The 27,017-nt window shown below is 40.7% G+C and overlaps 1 protein-coding gene across 5 annotated transcripts in view; it reads right to left on the bottom strand.

Moving 5' to 3' along the window:
• FRMD4A (FERM domain containing 4A) overlaps nucleotides 1–27,017 on the bottom strand; it is a 620,822-nt gene that overhangs the window by 87,889 nt on the left and 505,916 nt on the right. For all 5 annotated transcript variants that reach the window (XM_069765181.1, XM_069765180.1, XM_069765178.1 and 2 more), the window contains 2 exons: nucleotides 26,328–26,384; nucleotides 17,464–17,486 (listed from right to left, as the gene is read on the bottom strand). In XM_069765181.1, the coding sequence (XP_069621282.1) occupies nucleotides 17,464–17,486; nucleotides 26,328–26,384 (80 nt within the window). The remainder of the gene's footprint in view (nucleotides 1–17,463; nucleotides 17,487–26,327; nucleotides 26,385–27,017) is intronic.

Raw genomic sequence — 27,017 nt, 5'->3', positions numbered from 1 at the left:
CCCACCTTCCCTTCCTTGCAGTAAACTGCTGTGTACATGCCCACTAGCAAACCTGAAGAAGGGAGTAACAGGAGAGGAAACTATGGGACGGTATTAACATACCTGAGATGACAGGGGAGCTCACTTGAACAAAGTGACTAGGATGTAACTTGTACCATTTCTAGCCATAATTTAAGAATGAGAAGTTAAGTACCGATATTTTTTAAATAATCAGTATAGATATTTAATAACATATTACTATCCTAATGCAGTAACTGATGTATCCACTTCCCAAATATTTTTTTTTACTTTTAAAGCGTACTTTGAAAAATGTGTTTATAAATATTGTGTGCCCTAAAACATTCAGCAGATAGGTGTGGATCTATTCCCTGATAATCTCCCTACGTTTTCCACGTGTGTGCGTGGGTTTCCTCTAGGTTCTCCAGTTTTTCCCCACTCTTCATGCTGATAGGGAAGTTAGATTGTGAGCCCCAATGGGAACAGTGATGATAATGTATGTAAAACGCTGCAGAATATGATGGCTCTATATAAGCAAAGCACAATAATAATAGTAATAATAATAACCTGATCAATGGCTTGAAAGACTGTTCAGTACAGCTCAAATCAGGAAGTAGAAGGAAGCAAAGACCTCCTGCATGAGTGTCCGCACCGAGAGGCGTATTACTATGCCTTTAAACAATTCTGGACTGCCCATATGATGATGTCATGTGTTTGGAAGCTTCTGATAGGTTTTTTTGGAAACATCTGAGTTAATTAAAGACACACATGTGGATGTATTTTAATGCACACCTGAAACACACTGCTTCTTTGTGTAGCATCATGGGAAAGTCTCAAGAAATCAGACAAGATATCAGAAAGAGAATTGTGGACTTGCACAAGTCTGGCTCATCCTTGGGTACAATTTCAAGATATCTGAAGGTGCCTCGTTCACCTGTACAAACAATTATACGCAAGTATAAACAGGATGGGAATGTCCAGTTATAATACCGCTCAGGAAGGAGACGGGTTCTGTGTCCCAGAGATGCCAGATTAATGTTTGAAAATGCACACAGGAACAAAGACTTTAATTTTTGGAGACATATCCTGTGGTGTGAAGAAACTAAAATTGAACTTTTTGGCCATAATGACCATCATTACATTTGGAGGAAAAAGGGAGAAGCTTGGAAGCCTAAGAACACCATCCCAACTGTGAAACACGGTCGTGGCAGCATCATGTTGTGGGGATGCTTTGCTGCAGGAGGGACTGGCACACTTCACAAAATAGGCAGCATCATGAGAAAAAAAGATTATGTTGCAATTCTGAAGCAACATCTCAAGACATCAGCCAGGAAGTTAAAGCTTGGGGCGGATATGTATCTTCTAAATTGACAATGACCGGAAGCATGCTGCCAAAATGGTAACAAAGTGGCTTAAGGATAACAAAGTCAATGTTTTGGAGTGGCCATCACAAAGCCCTGATCTCAATCCTATTGAAAATTTATGAGAAAAGTTCGGTGAGAGCATGGCGACCTACAAACCTGGATCAGTTACACCAGTTTTGTCAGGTGGAATGGGCCCAAATTCTGACCAACTATTGTGAGAAGCTCGTGGAAGGATATCCTAAATGTTTGAACCAAATCATTCAGTTTAAGGGCAATGGTACCAAATACTACCGAAATGTATGTAAACTTTTGACTTTGCAGTAAGTAATAAAAATGCCTTAATACGTTCTCTCATCATTCTGGCATTTGGCAAATATTAATAATTATGGTAAAGGTAATCCTAAAACAGGAAAGGTTTATTCTGGTTTCATGTCAGAAATTGAGACAAACATGCATATGTGTCTTTTCATATAGTTTATGTAAACTTCTGCTTTCAACTGTATCTGTAAGAACTCTAGTGTACGGTAGTGTGAAGTATGAGCAGGGATGGCTCTGTACCAAGAGGCAGGTGAAAACCCTTCTTAACCATCCATGCAGCTAGATCCGCTCACATGTTTATACAATATGAAACAGGTTTCTTTTTAGAAACAAGCGAGCTGTGTGCTTTCTCTCCTTGTAAATCCAGCTAAATTGCTCACATGCGGACACCTCTTTCATCTCTCGCCCTTCACCTCTTGCTTTACAATCTCTTGTATTGTGTTTCCAGGACTGCTGAGCCAACCAGTAAAATTTGTTTAGACAGTTTATAGACTGTTGCTTTGGCAAATAGTACTAATGATTATATGATCGTATTCTGCCACAATATCTGCAGTGTTTTCAATCAATGTTTAATAAGCAAGCTCACAATGTATGGTAACATAGTCACTTTTTGAAGATATTTAAACTGTATACCCAGCCACGCAGAACTGCTAGCAGACATTAATGTACAAATGATTACAGAAAACATAGTACTAAACATTGCACAAAAACACCTAGAACCGCTGAAATGAATGGCGAGAGCCCGTCAATAGATGTATTCATAAGCTTTTTATAACAGACATAAAATGTACAACCAGATGTGAGAATGAAAACATATTGAGAGCAAAGCAAAAGAAGACCATACAGAACTGCATACTAGTGATGGCTTGTAACACACCTACTTGGGAATGGCTTGGGCATTTTTATCAGAGGCTCGTGCATAGATATTATCAGGATACCCAAAGACCTCCATGCATAGATAGTATCAGGATACCCAAAGCCCTCCATGGATAGATAGTATCAGGATATCCAAAGCCCTCCATGCATAGATAGTATCAGGATATCCAAAGCCCTTTACTCCTTAGCACGATGTCAAGTAATCATCCATTAGAACGGATCCAGCAGCAATCCGCTGACAAAAAAGTTGTGCAGACACAGCTTTTATGTCCGATTGCAAAAAAAAACGATTTCAACTGGATTTTTTTTTGTCATTGAAGTCTGTGGAAATCGAACCTGTTAAATAGCCGTTCGTTTTTCTACCATTTGAAAAGGATACGTTTATTGCTTACTGGAGGTGGAAGACAGATATTTAACATCTATTCTTGGACATGTGAACTACTGAACATTCATCTATTTGAGACTGATCCAGTAAGAAAAACAGAATCATTTTCAAATGGGAGAAAAATGGATGGCTAATTATCGGATCCATTTTCCATAGATGGACCCAATTGCAATCAATTTATTTTAGGCGGATAAAAAAGCTATGTCCGCACAACTTTTTTCCTCATTGGATTGCTGCTGGATCTGTTCTAACAGATTATTGATTATTGGACATGTGAACTTGGCCTATATCTTGCTAAGGAGTGGAGGGGTATGACCATCAGGATAAAATCTATGCATGAGCCACTGATGATACTGGACATGTGAACTTAGCATTATAGTGACAAAGCCTGTGGTGCTCCCCATGCAGTGAGGACGTACTGGGCCGCAGGCCTTTAAGGGAGGATAACATGACAGGGTTGAGTGGGCCTATAGGGAGTGAACAGAAGGGAGGAGGTTAAACTGTAGAGTGAAGAGGTGATTAGATTCGAATCAGGGCTCACGGATTGGTTTAGAGGGAAAGTAGGTGGGCAAAAGGGGGTGACGGGGGGGACTATTATAAATGGGGGCACCCATCTTAGAGGAGCAACCATTTTGGTGCCCTCTTAGCAGTGGAACAAGCTCCCACCCTCCCTTAATTTTGAGGAATTTCTGGTTTATATGTAGGTCTAAAACTTCGTGACAAGGGTTTAGGGCAAGTTTGGTAAGGATTGGATCCGTTTCGCTAAGGGTTCTGTAAGTATGCTTCGTTGCGGCAGCAAGGCGGGGGGAAAGAGGTCCTCAAAGTTGGTGGGGCTAAGAAATGGCGGCTTGGAGGGGGGGGATTTTTAAGATCCTGGACTCCCCCTGGTGTGGTTTAAAATGGAAAGGAAATTGGTGGTTATACGGTTGAGATGACTGGGGCCGTGGGATTCTGGTGGATATTGGCCGGGCGAGTTTTTTAAGCGTCTCTAAGCTGGTGCCTAGCGGCTAGAGGCAAAGACACGACCTGGAGGCCAAATTATGGAAATTTGACATGAGTTGGTTATTTGTTGGGGCTTCGAGGACCGCCTTCCCTGGGGTTTAATATTAAGCAAACTGTTTAACTGTTATGTTTGAATGTTAATAAAAGGCTGCTGTGGCCAATTTATCCAAATAAACGTTTGATGAGTAGTCATTGGGGTATGGGTTAAATTAGTGTTTTGGGGGAGGTTTTTAGAAGGGTTTAGAGTTAATGGTCGGTTTAAGTGAAACTCACGGGCATTACGAATACCCAATGTCATGATAAAAAGTGTATACAAAGTGTATGTGTGGAGTAACAACAATAGAAGGCTCAACTCTTTTCAGCTTGTCATACATAGGTGGTCTACCATGTTTGACCTTATTCCATTCCATTATTCCATGTTCATACCATCCTTTGTAATGGGCAGTATATATTACCTTATTCTTCTTTCTATTACTCAGATTCATTCTCATATTGATTTTGATTCTATTCTGCAGCATTATATTGTCACTAGCTAGTCATTGCTTGGTAGAATAACATGGATAAGGCAGTATATCTCAAAATTTCCAAGCTAAATACCCCTATATTTTAACCAAATACTTCAATGCTACAATCAGTCCTGATTTTAAGAACATAGCAGCTCGAATAACAGAGTATTGCTTTATATTGAAGGTGGAAGACGTGGATAGCAGGGGTATGTGTCTTCTTACTTTGTATTTCTTATTCACACCAACAAGAAGTGTCAGACTTAAAACAAATTAAATACTTATCTCAAGCTTCTGGAGGTGGAAGAGGGGGGTATATACAGCTCTGGCAAAAATTAAGAGACCACTGCACAATTTTGTAAAAATCAGCATGTCTGACAGCCATTCCATTCCAGTGTCAGTTGAATTCCAACCAGAGTACAACTCACTCTACTTAATGTGCTTCTACTTAGGTGATCACCTGAACCAAATCTTATTTAATGAAGGAAAGTATAAAAAACTCTGCTGTGGTGTTCACAATCCTCTTGCAATAGAACAAGCTGGATGGCAAAACAAGTGCTGGTAATATCCCAAAAGTAATAGGAATTAGTGATGAGCGAATATACTCGATACTCGAGATATCTCGAGCACGCTCACCGGTCCTCCGAGTATTTTTTAGTGCTTGGAGATTTCGTTTTTCTTGCCGCAGCTGAATGATTTACATCTGTTAGCCAGCATAAGTACATGTGGGAATTCCCTAGCAAACCAACCAGGCAACCCCCACATGTTCTTATGCTGGCTAGCAGATGTAAATCATACAGCTGTGGCGAAGAAAACTAAATCTCCGAGCACTAAAAAATACTCAGAAGACCCCCGAGCATGCTTGAGAAATCTCGAGTAACGAGTATATTCACTCATCACCAATAGGAATGAAAAAATAACTTTTACCCATGCCAAGGGAGCTGAAAAGAAAAGTCTTGAGTGAGGAAAAGAAGGGCTCAATTCTGGCTTTACTAGCAGAGGGAGACAGTGAGCGTCATGTTGCCTCCATCCTTAAAATTTCTAAGATGACAGTCTATTACAACAAGGTTAAGCATTTTTGCACCCACTGTGAAATTTGGTGGCAGATCGGTGATAATCTGGGGATGCTTCAGCAAGGCTGGAATTGGGCAGGTTAATCTTTGAGAAGGACGTATGAATCAAGCCGCATACAAGGTTATCCTGGAAAAACAGTTGACTCCTTCTGCTCAGGCAATGTTCCCCAACTCTGAGGACTGTTTTTCTCCAGCAGGACAATGCGCCATGCCATACAGCTAGGTCAATGTGTGGATGAAGGACCACCACATCAAATCCCTATCATGGCCAGCCCAATCTCCAGACCTGAACCCCATTGAAAACCTCTGGAAAGTAATCAAGAGGAAGATGGATAGTCACAAGCCATAAACAAAGAAGAACTGCTTACATTTTTGTACCAGAAGTGGCATAAGGTCACCCAAAGGTAGTGTGAAAGACTGGTGGAAAGCATGCCAAGACGCATGAAAGCTGTGATTAAAAATCATGGTTATTCCACAAAATATTGATTTCTGAACTCTTCCTGAGTTAAAACATTAGTATTATTGTTTCTAAATGATTCTGAACTTGTTTTCTTTGCATTATTTTGACCATTTCTCATTTTCTGAAAATAAATACAAAATGTATTGCTTGGAACTTGCGAGACATATTGTCAGTAGTTTATAGAATAAAAGAACAATTGACATTTTACTCAAAAATATACCTATATAGAGAAAAATCAGACAAACTGAAAATTTTGCAGTGGTCTCTTAATTTTTGCCAGAGCTGTTTACATGAGGCATATTGCACAGATCTTGGCAAATTTATAGAGAGAGAGAAAAAATTGGAACAGCATCAGATACTACCTTGATGACTTGCAAAGTTTCCCCAACCAATATTCAAATGGCTTAAAAATAGAAATAAAAAAAGGAAAACAGCACAAAAAAACTGGAAAAAAAAAAAAGTGGACTTTATTGCCCAAACAGCGTGGCAATGTTTCGGATATAGTATCCTTTCTCAAGCTTGAGAAAGGATACTATATCCGAAACGTTGCCATGCCGTTTTTTCATTTTTTTGTGCTGTTTTCCTTTATATATATATATATATATATATATATATATATATATATATATATATATATGTATATATATATATATCGTATATATATATATACTGTACACTGCTCAAAAAATAAAGGGAACACTTAAACAACAGAATATAACTCCAAGTAAATCAAACTTCTGTTAAATCAAACTGTCCAATTCAATTTCACATGCTGTTGTGCAAACGGAATTGACAACAGATGGAAATTATTGGCAATTATCAAGACACCCTCAATATAGAAGTGGTTCTGCAGGTGGGGACCACAGACCACATCTCAGTGCCAATGCTTTCTGGCTGATGTTTTGGTCACTGTTGAATGTCGGTTGGGCTTTCACACTCGTGGTAGCATGAGACGGACTCTACAACCCACACAGGTGGCTCAGGTAGTGCAGCTCATCCAGGATGGCCCATCAATGCGAGCTGTGGCAAGAAGGTTTGCTGTGTCTGTCAGCATAGTGTCCAGAGGCTGGAGGCACTACCAGGAGACAGGCCAGTACACCAGGAGACGTGGAGGGGGCCGTAGGAGGGCAACAACCCAGCAGCAGGACCGCTACCTCTGCCTTTGTGCAAGGAGGAACAGGAGGAGCACTGCCAGAGCCCTGCAAAATGACCTCCAGCAGGCCACAAATGTCCATGTGTCTGCACAAACGGTTAGAAACCAACTCCATGAGGATGGTCTGAGTGCCCAATGTCCACAGATGGGGGTTGTGCTCACAGCCCAACACTGTGCAGGACGCTTGGCATTTGCCACAGAACACCAGGATTGGCAAATTTGTCACTGGAGCCCTATGCTCTTCTCAGATGAAAGCAGGTTCACACTGAGCACATGTGACAGGCGTGGCAGAGTCTGGAGACACCGTGGAGAGCGATCTGCTGCCTGCAACATCCTTCAGCATGACCAGTTTGGCAGTGGGTCAGTAATGATGTGCAGTGGCATTTCTATGGAGGGCCGCACAGCCCTCTATGTGCTCACCAGAGGTAGCCTGACTGCCATTAGGTACCGAGATGAGATCCTCAGACCCCTTGTGAGACCATAAGCTGGTACAGTTGGACCTGGGATCCTCCTAATGCAGGACAATGCCAGACCTCATGTGGCTGGAGTGTGTCAGCAGTTATTGCAAGATGAAGGCATTGAAGCTATGGACTGGCCCGCCCCGTTTCCCAGACCTGAATCCAATTGAACACATCTGGGACATCATGTCTTGCTCCATCCACCAACGTCACGTTGCACCACAGACTGTCCAGGAGTTGGCGGATGCTTAAGTCCAGGCCTGGGAGGACATCCCTCAGGAGACCATCCGCCGCCTCATCAAGAGCATGCCCAGGCGTTGTACCGTTGAGAGGTCATACAGGCACGTGGAGGCCACGCACAATACTGAGCATCTTTTCCTTGTCAGGCATTTCCACTGAAGTTGGATCAGCCTGTAATTTGATTTTCCACTTCCAAATCCAGACCTCCATTGGATATTCATTTTGATTTACATTGATAATTGTTATGCTTTATTGCTCTGAACACATTCCACTATGCAATGAACAAAAATTTGCAACTGGAATATTTCATTCAGAGATATCTAGGATATCCCTCTGATACCGTTCAATAGGATCCTAATAATAGGCATCAAGCAACAGGATATGTTTGAGAGACGCATGGATGACAGCTACACATGAATCTTTTATAACATGCAAACTTTAAGTAGATAAAGAACAAGCCATGTAAGATGTAAACTCTAAATATTAACAATCACAATCTGTCATTTTATTTATGCTTTCATGAATTTCTGCTCTATGCTGGAGTAATCAGTACCTGAAATATAAGTAGTAGAAAAATATTCAGAAATAGGCAATACGTTGCATACTTAACCGTCCCAGTTGTCAAGCTTGAACATGTGTCTGACATCCATTGCATTCACTTATCTTTCCTATAACTGTGCGTGACAAAGCAATGTGGTATTTTAGGTTTAATCCAACAAATGCTTATCACAGCTCTCATAGCATGTTGTGCCTGACTTGGCAGTGAAATGCCCAATACTCTTTGCTATTCTTTTTGTTTAGCATATATCAAATTCGTGCCTGGAAAGACTTGGCTTCTCTTCTGATGTTTACCGCACACCAGTAGATTTTTAGCCTCATATCTGATGGGATTCTCTTCTAGTTAGTTGCAGAATGTTGCTTAGAATAATATTTGAATGGAGTGACATCTATTCTACATAGTTGTTTAGTTTTAAAATAATTTTGAATATTTTTTGATACTTTGTGTTAAAGAGAACCTGACACCTAATACACGATGCTAATCTGTGGATAACATGTATCAAGCACTGGCTGTACCAATTTCGTCAGGCATGTTCGAATCTGAAATGCTGCGGCGTTTAAAAAAAAACCATAGTTTAAAAGCCGCTGGGAACCGAGACCGCGCTGTAGCCTAGACAGACCGTCAGTTTAGTTAATCGGTGCCTCTAAGCTGGGGCATAGCGGCTAGGGGTAAGTTATGACCTGGGACCAAGGTGGGCTTATTAAAACTGTAGTTTTATAGGTTTGGGTCTTCGAGACCACCCCTCTAAGAGGTTGTTTTATAATATTTATTAAAAAAATTATTAGGTAGTTTGGGGGGAAATCAGAAAGGGAGGACATAAGAGGAAGGGGTAAGTCAAAGCTCACATGAATCGCAAATACCCCTGTGTCAAGAGTGTCATGTTTTCTAATTCTTAAGTTGAAAGAACTGTCTCATTCAGACGATAGCATTTTATGCCCTTAGATGTGATGCATCTTTTTTAACATTACTAGATAGAATTGTGCGAATCTTACTTTTAAAATAAAATTAATTTCCCAAATAATACAGTGCCCTAGTAGATACCATGCACTGAGTACTCTACAAGGCTTAGTCGCTGCTAGCTGCTGTACAGTATTTAAGTACAACTGTCAGCTGCTACCCAAAACTCCTTGCCCTCTATGCTTTTGCTATCTAGTGACCCAAAGTGGTGTTTCCTACATGACAGCATTATTAAACAATGATGCGTTATTTAGTGTCACATATGGAGATAAGGAACTTGAATTACTAAATTAAGACTCCACTGTTACTCACCTATCCTGGTCCCAGCTCCAGCATTGGGTTGTGCTGTTTCCTTTCCATAAGGCTATCTCTTTTTTTGCTATTTCATGCTGGGTTTCAATGATAGCCTGGCATACATCTCTGTACACTATCTTAGTATTTGGGTATCAAATGAAGGCTGCCAATATGCAAATTATCCACAAGTCTAATCATATGAGCCACTCAAATCTGCTACTCCTGTGCACTTCTGCACCAAATGCCTGATTACCTAATGATCTCTGCTGTTCCTGTACGTATATGTGCTGTTCACAATTAAAATTGCAATGAATAGTTGAAGCTTTGTAATTTATTTTTCCATTCATGTAAATCACTGTTGAAACACTGGCTGGTGTAAACTGAAATTTAAAAAAAATAAAAATTGAGATATAAAAGGGGGTGATGAAGAGTTCAGCTGAGTGTGGCAGAAAGGCAGGTAGTATCTTCATAAGAATTTAGTTAAAAAAATGGGCAATATTGCTTATTCTTCTGAAGATATCACCTGCCTCTCTGTCACACTGAGCAGCACTTTTATGATCCCCCTTTTTTTTTTTAATCTCAATTTGTTAACATTTTTTTCTGATACATGGTGGTTCCTGGACTGGACCATCACCTGGGGCAGCTGCAGCTGATTTCTTCCATATCTGGATTTGAAACATGGTGCCTGGTATCTGCACATCCCTCCATGATGCCTTCTGCCAGCCCTGACCATCTCCAATTTATGAAGGATTTCTGCACTCTGGAGCGCTCTGCCTTTTTATTTCATTATAGGTTAATTGTCAAAAACTGAACCAAACACTAACACAAAACACCATTTTTGCACATGTGAAAAATCACTGATCTCTGAATGAGGACTTAAGAGGTGAATTCAATGGAAGCAAACAAAATTGTCCCTTTTGTGCCCCTACACAGGATCACACCGTCCATTCAATGTTTGCGCGGACAGATTGAGCAGTCCTCATTAGGTGTATATTCTTAAAGCCACACACATCAACGGATATTCAAAACATAACTTAAAAAAAGATTTAGTTTACATAGAAACGTAGAATACAATCCTAGTGTTATTATAACGGGGATACAGCACTTGGCACAGGACCTGGGTTAATCCTTACTATGTAAACAAATATGTGGAATGCTACCTTGGATTAGCATGGACGAAGCTTTTGCAGTTGTTGTTACATGTGCCGGTGTACAGGTGATGATGGCGAAGAATACAGAAACGCTAAGCATTTAGAACAAGAGGTCTTATCCTAAGCTCTATGCCTACAATTTAGTGGGTCTGAAATCTGGAGTATGTGAAATATATAAAAATAGCATGTTATAAAAATGCATTATGTTTCCGTCAACCAGCAGAATTGTGAATGCAGCTCTGGAGTATTATCACTGAAGATCAATTTCTGCAATGTACTTTTCAAAGTAACGAAATGTTTTATATGGCTTGTATCTAGTGTCCAAAGATGCACATACTGTATGGTTTCCTGATGTAGAAAGGTTTGAACTGTTGTCTGAACTGAAAACTATAATACTTTATATACATTTTTTTGTTCTTCATTTTCAAAGGGAACATTTTATTCCATTTTTTTTACATTTTTTTATAGAAAACAGTTTAAACAGGTAAACACTTGCGAAATCCTGGTGGAGCAGGAAACGGTCCTGGCATTAGTTCAGCACCTGGAGCTATGTGTGTATCTTCCAGACTGCAGAGTGTGTACATATAAACACACAGATCTGGCGTATCGTGCGTGTGCGTGTCACTGTGTGTTGTGGCTTTCCATAGGGTTTCGCTTTGTGCAATCTATTTTACTAGCTCACGTTTCACTAAGTAATTCATCTGACAAATCAGGTATCTCTTTCCATTGCTTATTAAACACACTTACAGCTTTCCTTAAAAGGCTTTTTGTGTGTCTGCTTATGGGAAGCATAAAAAATCCCCCTCCCCATATGGCATGAGATGTAACAGAAAGATTAAAGCCATATTACGTTTCTTGGCCTGCCCCGCTGATTTCCTTAACCCGTTCATTGCTGGACACATGAAACCAAAAATCAAGTAAACAGGGTATGTTTAGCCCAGATCATTTTGCTTCATTTTCACAGAATATGCTGTTTATGGTGTTGAAGAGTTTCCACGTTGCATATTTATGCTTTAGTCAATGAAAGGGCTAAAACCAGGTCTGGGACATCTCAACAGTAATTGGAGAACATGATTTATACTTTTATTTCACTTCCTTTGAATACAGTCGTTGTCTGGAGAAATTGTACTGCCAACAATGCAATGAAAATGAAAAGAAAGAAGCGTTAATGTTAGTGATAAATTGGTCTTCTGACCAAGCATTTTTGTAGAAAGTGGAAATGATTCCTGAATTTCCAGGAATATATAATATTCCCAAGCATACACCTTAGACAATATTACTTGGGCCAGCTCTTAGTTGGCTAAAGGCCCCTTCAAATTAAGCGACGCTGCAGCGATACCAACAACGATCCGGATCGCTGCAGCGTCGCTGTTTGGTCGCTGGAGAGCTGTCACACAGACAGCTCTCCAGCGACCAACGATCCCGAAGTCCCCGGGTAACCAGGGTAAACATCGGGTAACTAAGCGCAGGGCCCCGCTTAGTAACCCGATGTTTACCCTGGTTACCAGCGTAAAAGTAAAAAAAAAAAAACACTACATACTTACCTACCGCTGTCTGTCCCCGGCGCTGTGCTTCTCTGCACTCCTCCTGCACTGACTGAGCACAGCGGCCGGAAAGCAGAGCGGTGACGTCACCGCTCTGCTTTCCGGCTGACCGACGCTCACAGCCAGTACAGGAGGAGTGCAGAGAAGCACAGCGCCGGGGACAGACAGCGGTAGGTAAGTATGTAGTGTTTGTTTTTTTTTACTTTTACGCTGGTAACCAGGGTAAACATCGGGTTACTAAGCGCGGCCCTGCGCTTACTAACCCGATGTTTACCCTGGTTACCAGTGAAGACATCGCTGGATCGGTGTCACACACGCCGATCCAGCGATGTCCACGGGAGATCCAGCGACGAAATAAAGTTCTGGACTTTGTTCAGCGACCAACGATCTCCCAGCAGGGGCCTGATCGTTGGTCGCTGTCACACATAACGATTTCCTTAACGATATCGTTGCTACGTCACAAAAAGCAATGATATCGTTAACGATATCGTTATGTGTGAAGGTACCTTTACTGTAGACTCAATTAACACCAAAAAATTACAGCACAGCAATGATACGTTTGGAAAATTTAGCTGTGATCATTTCGCAAAAGTGTCAAAAGCTGTGCTCACAGTCATTTCTAATTTATTTTCGTGCTAGCCATTAAAAAAAACAAACAAATGTAACATAATTTTGATGCAAAGTATGCCTGAAAAGAGGCACAAAGACTGTAGTAAGTGTGCTCCACTGTCCGTGTGACGATGCAGCAAATAAGTAAGTGAGTCACAGAAAATCTATGGTAAGGGAATATTTTTCATAGAGTTCATCGCAAAAGTTTGGTTGTTCAAACTGGATTCTGCCATGTATTGGTCATTGGATCTTCCCCAAAATTAGTCTCATTGTAATTCAATAGGACTCATCTGTGGAACCACGTACACTTGCACTGGATGTGGAATGTAAACAGAATTAATGAGGAATTAGGTGAAAACCTATAGTTAAATTCTCATCGAATCTTGCAAATCTGGACATACTCTAATGGCTTGTGGATATGAGCAATTATAAGGCTTAATCCAATTAAACAATACTATTTTGTATGCCCAAGTAAGCAGTCATACAGATGTCCATGGATCTCAGACCAATCACAGCTCTCCTGACCAAAGAGTGACAGCTTAATAATTTTCTGAGGCTGTCATGCTTGGGTTGAGAGATCCACAGTTGCTCTGTGCATTGCGGTCTGTGATCGGACTGAGATGCATGGATGTCTGTTCCAATTTCATATACTCAAGGATTACATACTATAGCATTTCAGAGTGCAGCTTTAATTTATTAGTTATATAGTTGTGTAGAGTGGCTCTCTTTGCTTGCACCTGTTAACACTTGTCTTTTCCTGTTTGGAAGTACAGGTCAGTGTTTTTATATTTGTTATCTTCATGCTGACAGGCTCCCTTTAAAGATTATATCATATTGACTAATGACTAATCCACCTGTCCCCCCGCTATTCCCCGGCCTCTCCCCTCTGTTAATCCCTTCACTGGCTCCCCATTACCCAGAGACTCCAGTACAAAAGCCTAACCATGACATACAAAGCCATCCACAACCTGTCTCCTCCATACATCTGTGACCTCGTCTCCCGGTACTTTCCTGCACGCAATCTCCGATCCTCACAAGATCTCCTTCTCTACTCCCCTCTTATCTCCTCTTCCCACAATCGTATACAAGATTTATCTCGTGTATCACCCCTAGTCTGGAACCCTCTACCACAACACATCAGACTTTCGCCTACCATCGAAACCTTCAAAAAGAACCTGAAGACCTACCTCTTCCGACAAGCCTACAACCTGCAGTAACCACCGAACGACCAAACCGCTGCACGACCAGCTCTACCCTCACCTACTGTATCCTCACCCATCCCTTGTAGATTGTGAGCCTTCGTGGGCAGGGTCCTCTCTCCTCCTGTACCAGTTGTGACTTGTATTGTTCAACATTATTGTATCTGTTTTTATTATGTATACCCCTCCTCACATGTAAAGCGCCATGGAATAAATGACGCTATAATAAAAAAATAATAATAATATTATTTTGTCAGAAAACATCCTTAAAGATAAGTTGTCACGTGAAAATGACATATTGCCTAAATTAGGCTTTAGCATAACGTATATTTAAAAGAAAATGAGTATATATATATATGTATATACATATATATATATTGCTATTAAAAATCAACAAAATTAGTAATCTCAAAATCTTTGCAAAGGCCATTAAGGCTTTATTAAGATTTATAATTTCTGTTCTCTCAGGAAGAGTTTATAGCATGGCTCCATATCATCAACAGGATTACAATTACAGGTAACACCTCTATACACAGCTTATAACACATGATATGCCAATCACAGTAGGTTATAGCTACAGTTGACCCTGCCACCCACCCATTCACAATGACCTTTGCACAGGCTCATTAGATCTTTAATACAAAAGATATAGTCAAGGTCTGACCATTGTGGCTATGTACATATATTTTTTCCTGAAACCACAGGAATAAAGTCCCAGTGGCCTTTGTGAAAATTGCAAAATGTATATTTTTTAATTTTTCACACAGACTGTAAAAAAATTACTAGAAATTTAGAAAATACATATAACCCAACCTGTTTCTGATCATGGCTTCCCATTAAGCTCAGCTTGACTACTCTGGTCACATTATTTGGCATGGTTATGGACAAGACATTATCATGCCACAATATTGTGGAAAGATGGGGACCAGCATTGAGATAAAGAGCAAAATGTAAAGTTTTAGAATTGGTGCAGAGCAGGGAGCTAAAGAAGAATGTTTGTTGGAAAGCTAATTCCAAGAAGTCCCCACAAATCGAATCTCCAAGATGAAACCATAGCCTAATGATGAGCTCTTCGGAGTTTTACCTTATGCATACAATGCATGTTTTTAAACTGTTTATGAAAATTGAGGCAGGTCCATAGTTAATGTGTCCTTAAAGCATCCGGAGACGGCCATCCATCACACGCCATGAAAGGAATAGCTCTGTAAACTGCATTTATAGAAAATGGCAGTGTTCCCTAGTTCCAAGATGAAATATGATACAATGAAAATGAAAGGGAATCTTAAGGTCGGACCCCTAAGGTTTTTCCTTTTAGAGTACAGGAAACGGGACTTGAAAATTATTATATTCAAATCATAACCAGGTGAGTATTCCTCAGAAATGAAAAGGTTAAATAATGAGAAGCTCTGTAGCATATGATATTTCCGAGCTCCTGTTAACAACTGCATTTCACATGCTGGAGGAACAACAGATCTCTTGGAAGGAGTTATGATTGAAAACAGAAACAATTGCTTATTATGTAGAAAGCATCTAATGGTAATTATATATTATTATACATCATTTAGAGAAATGTTAACTGCAATGCTATGGACTAAGATGTCAGGACTCAGAGCCCACAGCCAGGATGGCAGAATCAGTATCTCTGCATGGAACAAGTTCTGGTTCAAGCAAGTAATACAGTAAAGAAGTAGACACAGCATGCAAGGAAGACAATATTCTGCACAATTACCAAGTGCCATGCTATAGTGTCCAAACCTATCATATATATACTGTATATATAAATAATGTACAGCCATTGTACCAAAGGCAAAGTGGTTTCATTTAAAAAAAATGTACAAAAACAATACACAAAGCCATGTATATAGATCTTGCATGCCAACACTCGGATCTATAATTTTTACGCTGGTCTTGTCGATTCAGGTATAAGTTGTCATATATGAGTACATGAGAAATAACACTATTTCTGGTCATTACATAACTTGTATGCTACATTTTACAGTTCTCTCTGAGCTGGTGGGTGCAGACTAGTGGCTATGATGCCTCCTGTATGCAACACACACAGAAACACAAAGATTCCCGCTCTTCTTTAATGAAGAAAAAGCAGCATTAGCTGCATGGAAAAGATTATACAGGAGTACTGAGCACTGTAGCTGTGAATCCAACACTGTAGTATGCAGAAACAGCTGCTCCGTCTTCCTGTGTCGGCCAATGTCTGCTTGTCTTTCATTGTGCTCAATGTTTACTCTTCATCCCCCCTCCTCTCTCCATAGAGGATAATAGCAGGAGTAATCTGACACTTAACTGTTGTGGCAGTCTGTCTTGCTTTGACCAAGAAAGAGTGGAGCTTTTTTTTAAATCAGAGATGGGATTTTGAGTTCAGGGAGCAAAGGAGTGGAGAAGGAGCATCTCATAAATGGAGAAAGAAGGAAAGAAGCACATTTATCTGATATATGTTACTTTTATTGGTTTGTTGAAATGGAAGCGACCAGACTGACTTGTATATCAAAATCCATTATGTAAAGGATATAATTGGTGTGCAAAAATAGAAAAATGGGGCTATCAGGATAATAAACTTGGTATAATGCAACAGTAGCTGAAAACTTGTGTTGTAATGTTTCCCATTGCTGCCAAAGCTTCCCATGCAAAGTTGAGTAATGTAACCCTGTTAGATTATAATATCCTTATGATACCTTTAAAGCTAATGATAGATCAATTCTTGACATAATTGTATTTCCTGCATTATTGATATTGTAAATTTCTAGAAAACTAACGCTCCGCGCTTTTTCTCCAACTTCTTTGCTCTGTGTAACCATCTCTCAGCATGTGGAATGGAAGACGAGCTGTCACAGCTAACAAGTCAGCAGGCCCTCTATAATCCTGAAATGTAGGACTCTCTTGGAAGGACTTGTGTTGTTTTTCTTGTGATCACTTTACTGAATACACTTTAGTCAGCTGTGCATAGAAAAGCAAAGCAAATTGATTTTATGTACTGTACATTTTGCTCACATAGGTCTGTGGCGCGCATCATTTCTTGATATGTTTTGACATAGTATGTGTTATTTTTAAAGGCAAAGTAAAATGGAGATCTTCATAGAGACTTTCAGAAGAATTGCTGTTAAATCATTGGCAGCATAAAACGTAAAATATTAATTTCACCCTTCCCATTAAAAAGTCAGAAAGCCTGATCAAAATAAACCCAGTAAGTAAAATAAAATGACACCTGGAAAATAAGGACGGGATCAAAATCTATGTGACTGCTGTAAAGCTATTAGATCCATAATACAAATAAATATCTTAAAAAACGGTAATTTATACACATACCTTGTAAAATCTCCCTTTGCCTCCTAAAGCAGAACACAGAGAATAAATAAAGTTAATAATTAAAATATACAATGGGGGGTTGTTTCACAAGAGACATTTATGTTTAATAAATGCGGGTCCCATCTCTGGGACCTTATAATAATAATAATCTTTATAAAGCGCTATATTCCGCAGCGCTTTACATTTTGCAAACATCACTGCCCCCGATGGGGCTCACAATCTAAATTCCCTATCAGTATGTCTTTGGAATGTGGGAGGAAACCGGAGTGCCCAGAGGAAACCCACGCAAACACAGAGAGAACATACAAACTCTTTGCAGATGTTGTCCTTGGTGGGGTTTGAACCCAGGACTCCAGCGCCGCAAGACTGCAGTGCTAACCACTGAGCCACCGACCTTCATATATATCGAGAACAGGGGAACCACTGATACCTCATTCTGGTGTGCCTGCTTTCTCCATTCATTGCCCTGGGAGTTCTGGATACAGGCAAGAACTATTGGTACACTGTACTCGGAACTCCCACTGTAATGAATGGAAAGAGGAGGAACATGTGCCACCACCTCACCACTCACTGATGGTCAAATGTCAATCAGAGATGGGACTCATCCCTATCTTACAGAATGTGACTAATGAGACAATCCTTTTTTTTCTCTTGATCACAAACTAATCCTAGAATCACAATTTCCGATACTTCAATATATAAACTTTAGGGCCAGTTATGAAAGTCTCATAAAAAGGGGACATGGATATTATACTAGACTTATTAGACCATGCTAGGAAGACCTTCTTAAATCACAAATACAGTAACAAAAGTCAACAAATGAGTACGACTGGCCAGAGGGAAAGGTCATCCAACTTCCTCACAAAGCATAAGGAAGACAACAAGTCATCAGTTCTTCTGTCTTGAGATGGAGGGATGTGATCTAATAAATCAGCACCAACAGGGACTCCAATTTTGCTACTGTATATAATTTCTGAAAATTCTTACTTTTATAAATAAATATGTGGAGGGCTGGAAATCATAGGAAAACAGAGTGTTAGCACATTGCTAATGGCAGGCATGGAGAGCATAAACGTGCTGGGGAACTCCGAGAGTAGGAGACCTAGGGCTCATGCACACAATCAATTATTTCGGACGAGCAGTAGTACCTATGATATTCTATAGGGCTGAGTGGTCTGAGGGAAAAATCGGAGACATATCGGACTTTGATCCATGTGTTGGATCAAAATCTGTAATACAAGTCCATGGGTTTGTGAAAAACAATGCACCGCACTGGGATGATATCCAAGTCTGATTTTCACAGACACAGAATGGAGAAGGTGAAGAAACTTTTTTTTCTATTCACTTCTGAGAACAACTGATGCCACTCCAATCAAACTCTGATCAGAGTGTGACCAGAATAATCAGACTGTTTTTCTTGGCTGGAGAGAAACCGGTTGTGTGACCCTGGCCTTAAAGAGGACTTATAAAGTAAATTAATAAATTAAGTAAATTATTAATAAATTAATAATTGGAAAAGAACATAAATAATAGGCACTAGATCAATAAATGAACTGAATATTATTTTGCAGAATATTTTTCAAAACTATACCAAGAAGATAACACTCTTTCGAGATTGGTTCTCTATAGTTTATTGTTCAGGAAGCCCTTCTGCCTAAGGTTACCGACACAGAACACTTTCCCATGGCTGAAAGAGTTCCTGCTTAAAGAAAAGTAGAATTTCTGTAGAATGGTCTTAAAGAGGCCCAGTCCACCCATTAGAGAGCTTAGTGTTAGTTTTTAGTCTTACGATCTTTCAAACATTTACAATTAAGAGTAAGGGGGAGGGGGAGATGTCACTGCCACAACCCAAACTTAATGATGCAGAAAATCCATGCATGCCACAGGACTATTCAGCCTCAACTTCTGTGCCTGTTTAGCAGCTGGAGTGCCAGAGTAAGTTGCTAGGAAGATTTTAATCCCCGATCTATGACTATATTATCTTTGTATCTCTTTGATTCCCATATTGTACAATGTCACATAGCAACACTGGATAGCAACAAATCATGAGCATTAATGACACTATTCAACAATGACCCTTGTATTGTACAACTCTACAGCCCTTTTTGACTCAGACCTTGTTAAAACAAGAATGTAGCTTGAGGTTTCTAGCTCCCAATTAAAAAACCCATATATTTCTATAACAGGGCCCTCAACTATCCCAACCCATTTGCATCCTCTACAACGTAATCACGGTTACAAATAATTCCTGAGGCAAATAAGTGAATAACACAAAACTTGTCTTTTCTCATAAGAGAGGGGAGGATTGGTGACATTCTGCACAGGACTTACTTTCTCCACACTCAGCCAGTATATGAACAGATTGGACAAGTGATGATCATTCTAGAATAATTTGGACTACGCTTTATGCATACATATGTGATAGCTGTCAGGCAAAGACTAGTTTGGCCAACCTCTATTACGCTCAACACCTCCATAAACAAGCATGTTTGACCTCCTATATATAAAACCAAGCCTAAAGGTGTGCATACAGCTTGGATAGCTATTTCTACTGATGCCCCAGTTCATAGCGAATGTGCATGGGTTCTGATTGGAGAGAGGGGAATAAATTGTTGCCAAACACCCCTGGCCACTATTTATTTTCTGAGATGTTAAAATGACCATCTGTCCCTGATGGAAAATCTATACAGCCCTATACATAGACAACCAGACCTACAGTCAGGACCTGAACCCAGCATCTTTTGTGCACCAGACTTCAGCTCTTCCCTCTGAGCTATTCAGCTAGCTGGACAGTTCGTTGCTAATCCAGATACTAGTACCCGTGTTGTTTCTGATTGAACACACTACTTAAACCTGGAATTGCACTTTTTTCCTTGTGAGATTATTGAGCTTCCATCCTTTAGCCAAGCTTCTTTTCACCTGCTCCTTCATTCCAAGATTATACTGCTGCTTCCGTGTACTGACCCCTAATTATTCCTGACTACACTATCTGCTGATCCTTTATCTACAATGCTTCTTCTGGGTACCGACCCCTTGGTTCTTGCTAACTATGCTACCTGCCGATACTGCCCCAATGTGGATGCAATACCACCACTCCAACCCAGGTCATTCCATAACACCTACCTAAATCGGTGGGTTCAGCTGATACTCATAATCTTTTTTTATTGCCACATAATGGAGTCTGTCAGCACAGAAGTATTGTTCAAATCAAGCACCAGATTCATCAAAGTTTTTCAGCTAAAATCTGTTTAAAAAGCCGCCAATTTTTTGACACAACCAGAGTTGACCAAAATTTTTTAGACATTTGGAGTTTTCAAGTCAGTTTTACCAGCTTCGCCAAAATAGGTGGGATGGGGGTGCAACAAGGGCTTGACATCAGAGATATATATACAGAAGCGGGCACCATAAAAAATATAAACAATTAATAATCAAGAGATCAGCCCAATGCATACTAAGATAAATCCAAGAAAACTTGAAAAAGAGATATGCATACGGATAGGGATCACCTTAAGAAAATAATTTTATTTGAGTATGAACATAAAGACACAAGTATATGACCAACATATAAAAAGATTTAAAAAGCCAAAATGGCTAAAGGAACCTGACCCAATATGGTCCTCCCCATAATAAATAGAGGTACACCATCAGCCTCAGTAACAGATATCAACATTTTTGACAATCAAAGTATCAAATTGTTAGCAAATGCAAATACATACTGAAAGTCAATTCACTAAGAAAAAACAGTTCAGTTGATGGTGTGCTGCCAGCCAGGCTTAATTAGTAAAGAGCAATCTAATATAAAGGATAATGAGTTAGGGCACCATGTATATAAACATGGGCGGTGCCAGAAAAGACGCTCTATTTGAATAGTAGAGCCATTACCCAATATGGTTCCTTCTGATGTGTGCTACCTCCATAAATAAAGTACTGTGTGCAGCCTGGGGAGCAGGGACCCCACGTGTATCGACACTAAGCAGTGTCATCCTCAGGGGTGATGTCACAGCTCATCTAATTCCTTATGCCAGAAATCTTACTCCAGTCCCTGACTGAAGATTTGTGGCAAGGTGCAAGATGGAGGACACCGCTTGTCAGATACTCATCACTCTTAAAGGGAACCTGTCACCTGAATTTTGTGGGACCGGTTTTCGGTCACATGGGCGAAGTTTTCGGGTGTTTGATTCACCCTTTCCTTACTCGCTGGCTGAATGCTGGCCGCAATATTGGATTGAAGTTCATTCTATGTCCTCCGTAGTACACGCCTTCGCAAGGGTAAGAAAAGGGTGAATCAAAAACCCGAAAACTCTGCCCATATGACCGAAAACCGGTCCCGCCAAATTCAGGTGACAGGTTCCCTTTAAAGAGGTATGTCATTCAATGAATCAAGAGAGCCTTACTCCAGCACACCTCCTCATTAAGACAACATGAAATTTGCCAGACTTGAAGAATCAGGGGCTTTGTGTCTGAATCCATTGCTGCATTTGCCAGAAATGACTCTTCATTCAAACATTCTGATGTAGTCTTTGATGCACACTTGGTGTGGCCGAGTATTTAATTGAGTCTTCACACCTAGTGCACTTTCATACCTGCATGTTTTCCATCTGTTTTCACCTTGTAAAGCTGTAGCTAATCTCAAGGAAAAGGGGGACAAGATAGATGGAAACCAAGGATGTGGGAAGGTGCATTGGACTACTAACATCACACCAAGGGTACACCAAGAACCTTATTAGCATTCTTAAATAAAGAACAATTGATTGTAAATGCAGCAACAAGTTTGGATACTAAAGGTAAAACTTTACGTCTATATCACCTACAAGGTGCTGTGCTCGGTCTGAAGAGTCATTGGTGCTGATAGATCCTCTGTAAGGCTGAAGTCTACTTAATCACTATGACTTGTATTTCACTAAGATTATGGAAGGATGACTTAGCCCAGGATGATATATTAAGGTTGTATTTACACTGGTCGATCACAGCTGTCAACTGACTGATGATCAGTTACATGCAAGCCAACTGGTGGGCCATTTAATAGCCTGTTAGACAAGCCGACTGTACTTTCATGATCACAGAATGCCTTATATGCATAGAATGTCAATGTTTACACAGGAAGCGTGCTGCTGAGAACGATGATGTTTAAGCTTGCGTAAAAATAATTTCACCTGCAAACAATTGCTATTCTCTTTCATTAGGTACGGTAGTCGTCGGCCTCTTTACTCAGAAAGCTACTGTACTCAGACAGCTGTATTCCTCAGAATGTTTATTCCTGATTGTCAGCAAGTGTAAATGCAGCTTAAAGGAAATCTGTCAGCAGGATTTCACCCCAAAGTATTTATATGCACATTTAGCTCTTTCAAAGACAAGTCCAGCAATATCTTAGAAAGTCACTTAATTCCTTAGAAATTAGCATTTGAATTGATATGTAAATGAGGCTGAAGATCTGAAGCCTCCGTCACTCCAGCTCTATTCTCCACCCTGCACTGCCCCTTCTGCTTGTCTGATGGTTCCTTTGCCTGAAGTCACACAGTATAGAGGCTGTCAATCAAGCAGGAGGAGGTGGCACTGGGTGGAAATAGAGCTGCAGAGACAGATGCTTCAGATTTTCAGCTTATTTGCATATCACATTTAAATGCTGATTTCTCAGTAATGGAGGTATGGGCTGGTCATGTAAAGGTTTGTGGGTGTGAAATCCTGCTGACAGATTCACTTTAAGGTAATACACTAAAATAATTAGAAACTGTAAACTTAAAAATTGGAAGTTAAAAGAGGCAAATACATTTGTCCAATACATTGTATTATGCTCAGTCACAATCGCTACTTCTTACCGTACATGACCATATAAATTCAATCGTATCCTGGAAATGGACTAGGGACATCGTGTGTACCCCTGTGGAATTCATCTACCACAGACTGAGAACTTAGTGACTAATACAAGAAGCATAGCAGTTATTTTCCACATCTTATGTTCATTTCTCTAATTTCACATCATGTATTTCTATGTGATAATCTTACAGTGCTGGAAATAAACCGACATTCTTGTAATATGGGCCTACAATTCCCTTTTCTGCTCTGAGTATAGAAAAAATTATAATCCAAATCTAATACATGCATTGAGAAGTGTCGCCCACTGTGCCACGAGCCGGGTTATCTACAAGGGGCATAGTTAATGGCTACCTGGTTTTTGCTAGAGCTCCTAATGGTGGAGTTAAGCTTGAGCTGCAGGTAGCCACCAGGTACCTCTCCTAGGCAGTCCCCGGCACTGCAGCTGCTGACCCCAGGGGTCAGGATCGCAGACACAGACATGAGCTTGGAGTCATTGACAGGACAGGATTTGGACTCTGTTCAGACAACACGCGTTCTGGGTCACCGGGCAAAATGGACTCTGACTCAAAGGCGCAGGCAGGACTGGATTCAGATACTGGAAAAGGCTCTGACAGTACAGACTCTGTAAAGCTAACCACGACAGACACTGGTGCTAGTTCAAGTACCCCTGGAACGGTTTCAGGTTTGGGTATCGCCGATGCTACTTCATGTTCAAGTTCCGCCGATGCGACTTCAGGCTCAGCTACCGCCGGAGTGGCTTCAGGTTCAGATGCCACCAGAGTAGTGTCAGGCTCAGGGATCGCCGGAGTGGCTTTAGGTTCAGGTACTGCCAGAGTGGTGTCAGGTTCACAACCCACCAGAGCGGCTTCAGGTTTGGTACAGCTGGAGCGGTGTCAGGCTTAGCTACCACCGGAGCGGTTTCAGGTTCTAGTACCACCGGTGTGGCTTCAGGCTTGGGTACTGTCAGAGTGGCTTCAGGTTCAAGGACCGCCAATGCGGTTTCAGGTTCAGGGACCACCGATGCGGTTTCAGGTTCAGGTACAGCATCGTTATCAGGAAACAAATAAGGTTCAAACACCAACTAACTCAAGGACAGGGACATGGCAAGAAACTAGTTGCACAAAAACACATAAGGTATGGAAACTTCAAGGGATGCTCAGGCCCCTCCCTACTGGAGAGCGTGCCTTATATACTTGATGCCTACCAGCAACTGGCTGGGGGCATTTCCAAAGGGTGCATGCTGCCACTTTAGGAATCAGGGAGCGCGCACGTGCACTATGCACTCTGTCGGGAGACCTGTTCAGTGTGCATAGGACCAGAGCAGAAGGAAGCTGATCAGGGAATGAGGAGGCTAGTATGTTGGTATGCCTGCTGTGAGGAGGAGCAAGGATGCCAGCATTAGCTTTTCTGGAAGTGAAGCCAGGACCTCTTCTTTATACCGCGAACTGGTACATCCAATTAAACTGAACCTGTTTCCTAGGAATCACCAACTGTGACCCTGAGATCTGTCTGCACAACCACACAAAGTACAATTGATGTCTGACTGTGAACCAGAGTAAATTGTCTAAGACTGTCAGTAGCTAAGTATAGGCTGCTCACATTTAGTATTTACTTAATAATGGGTGTATGTGTCCAGAATGCTCTTGGGGCAAACTCTGAAGGTATTTATAGGCCCCCATACACCCAGCATTCATCAAAGATTCCTTTCAGTAGATATTGCTGGTCTGTGCAGCCATTCTGTTTTCAACTGTATAGAGAAGTGTAGTCTGTCTTTTCCTATGTTTCCTACATACAAATACAAAAGAAAAATGTACAGTATATTGCATTTTCTCCCTATATTTTCTTGTGTTACCTCCAAATACTCTGGTTTCTTCCCACAGAAAGACACACTGAAGGGGAAATTGTAAGCCCCAATAAGGACTGTAATGGCAATGTCTGTAAAATGCTGCAGAATATGTTGGCGCTATATAAGCAAAGCATAATTAATACTGTGCATTATATGATTTTTTTTCCTTACAAATGGAGTTAATGTATGCAGCTGTATTCCTATATGGTGGGATTTGTCAGAGGTATATGTCACTAAATATTCCTGATGTATGCCTCCACCAGAATCAGAAAACTGAATTCTAAGGCTCTGTGCACACTTGAGACTTTCGTTGGAGGTGTACTTTGGAAAGAGTTTCAGAAATGTTCCTCCATTGAAAAGTTTTGACTAGTGATGAGCGAATATACTCGTTACTCGAGATTTCCCGAGCATGCTCTGGTGACCTCCGAGTATTTTTTAGTGCGCGGAGATTTAGTTTTCTTCCCCCCCGCAGCTAAATGATTTACATCTGTTAGCCAGCATAAGTACATGAGGGGGTTGCCTGGTTGCTAGGGAATCCCCACATGTATTCAAGCTGGCTAAGAAATGTAAATCATTCAGCTGAGGTGAAGAAAACTAAATCTCCGAGCACTAAAAAATACTCGGAGGACCCCGGAGCGTGCTCGAGAAATCTCGAGTATCGAGTATATTCGCTCATCACTAGTTTTGACATGTCAGCATAGCACATTGACTCAAATTTTAAAAACTGTATACCACACAGACAAGTTTTTTTGCAGTGACCCTAAGTAGAGTAAGCAAAGGCAGCTGCTCTTTCTGGTACAGCTGAAAGAGCTATGTTGACAGACACTACCCAGACATAGGATACTAGGACTCTGGCATCTATTAGAAAAGCAGAGCCGTGCGGATGCACTAGGTGTATAAGCGAGTAGCTTTTCTCAGTGCATACAGGATCCCCACAAAGCCTTACTAAAACAGAGAATTAAAATAAAGTTCTGTGCTGTCACATGGGGTTCATTAGATGTAGAAGAGACAGCCAAGATATCCTACACACATATGGATTCTGACAAACAAAACAGCAAACGTTGCGCTCTTAATTGATATCACATTTTGCATTTGAAAGCATGTGGTGCGTATGATGTGGATGACAATACTGTAGATTTGATAATCTTATTTTCGTTCCCCCATGTGAGAACCATCTGATAGACAGTGGAGAAAGCCTTCTTACCTGCAGGATGTATGCTGCCAGTTCAAAAACAACCTCGCTGTCAACATCTATCAACTCCTGCAAAATGCAAAGAGAAAAACATGTCGTGAATTTGCAGAGACCAGGCTGCTCCGAGCTGTATAATGTGGCGTGCAGAGCTGCACTCTTGTGGCTTCACATCAAAGGGCTGCGTTACATTGTGATACGGAATGCGAAGAAAAGGGGGTTACACTAAACCTTACTTTTAACTTATAATCTTCCCAACGTAGGAACGGAGGCCCTGCAGGTATTCGCATTGCAATTAACAAAGATTAACCTGTTGTCCATCACGGCCATAATACCAAAGATGGAGCCATTAATTTTACTGCACAAAGACACCAGCCGAAATTTACATAAAGGGAAGCGAGGGAAACCTGTCGCGTATGATGAATTCCCGTGCTCGTAGGGCTGTCAGTTATTCTCTATTTGTAGTTCCCAAATGTACCACGGGGAACCGAAACATTTGTTGGCTAAAGTAAGGGATTTACGGAGGCTGAGCCAACAGAAAAGGTATTCCTGGCACAGCAGAAATCTGACCCTTCATATCTAATCTAGTGTGACTGCCAAACTGATTATTTATACACTCATTTACCTCATAGACAAAGCTATCAATGGCAGAAAATAGACTGATGGGAATGTAGGTGTGTGACGAAAACTACAATTGTATACAAA

Source organism: Ranitomeya imitator, chromosome 4 (assembly GCF_032444005.1).
Source record: "Ranitomeya imitator isolate aRanImi1 chromosome 4, aRanImi1.pri, whole genome shotgun sequence".
Lineage (NCBI taxonomy): Eukaryota > Metazoa > Chordata > Amphibia > Anura > Dendrobatidae > Ranitomeya > Ranitomeya imitator.
This window is presented reverse-complemented; position numbering and strand designations above follow the sequence as displayed.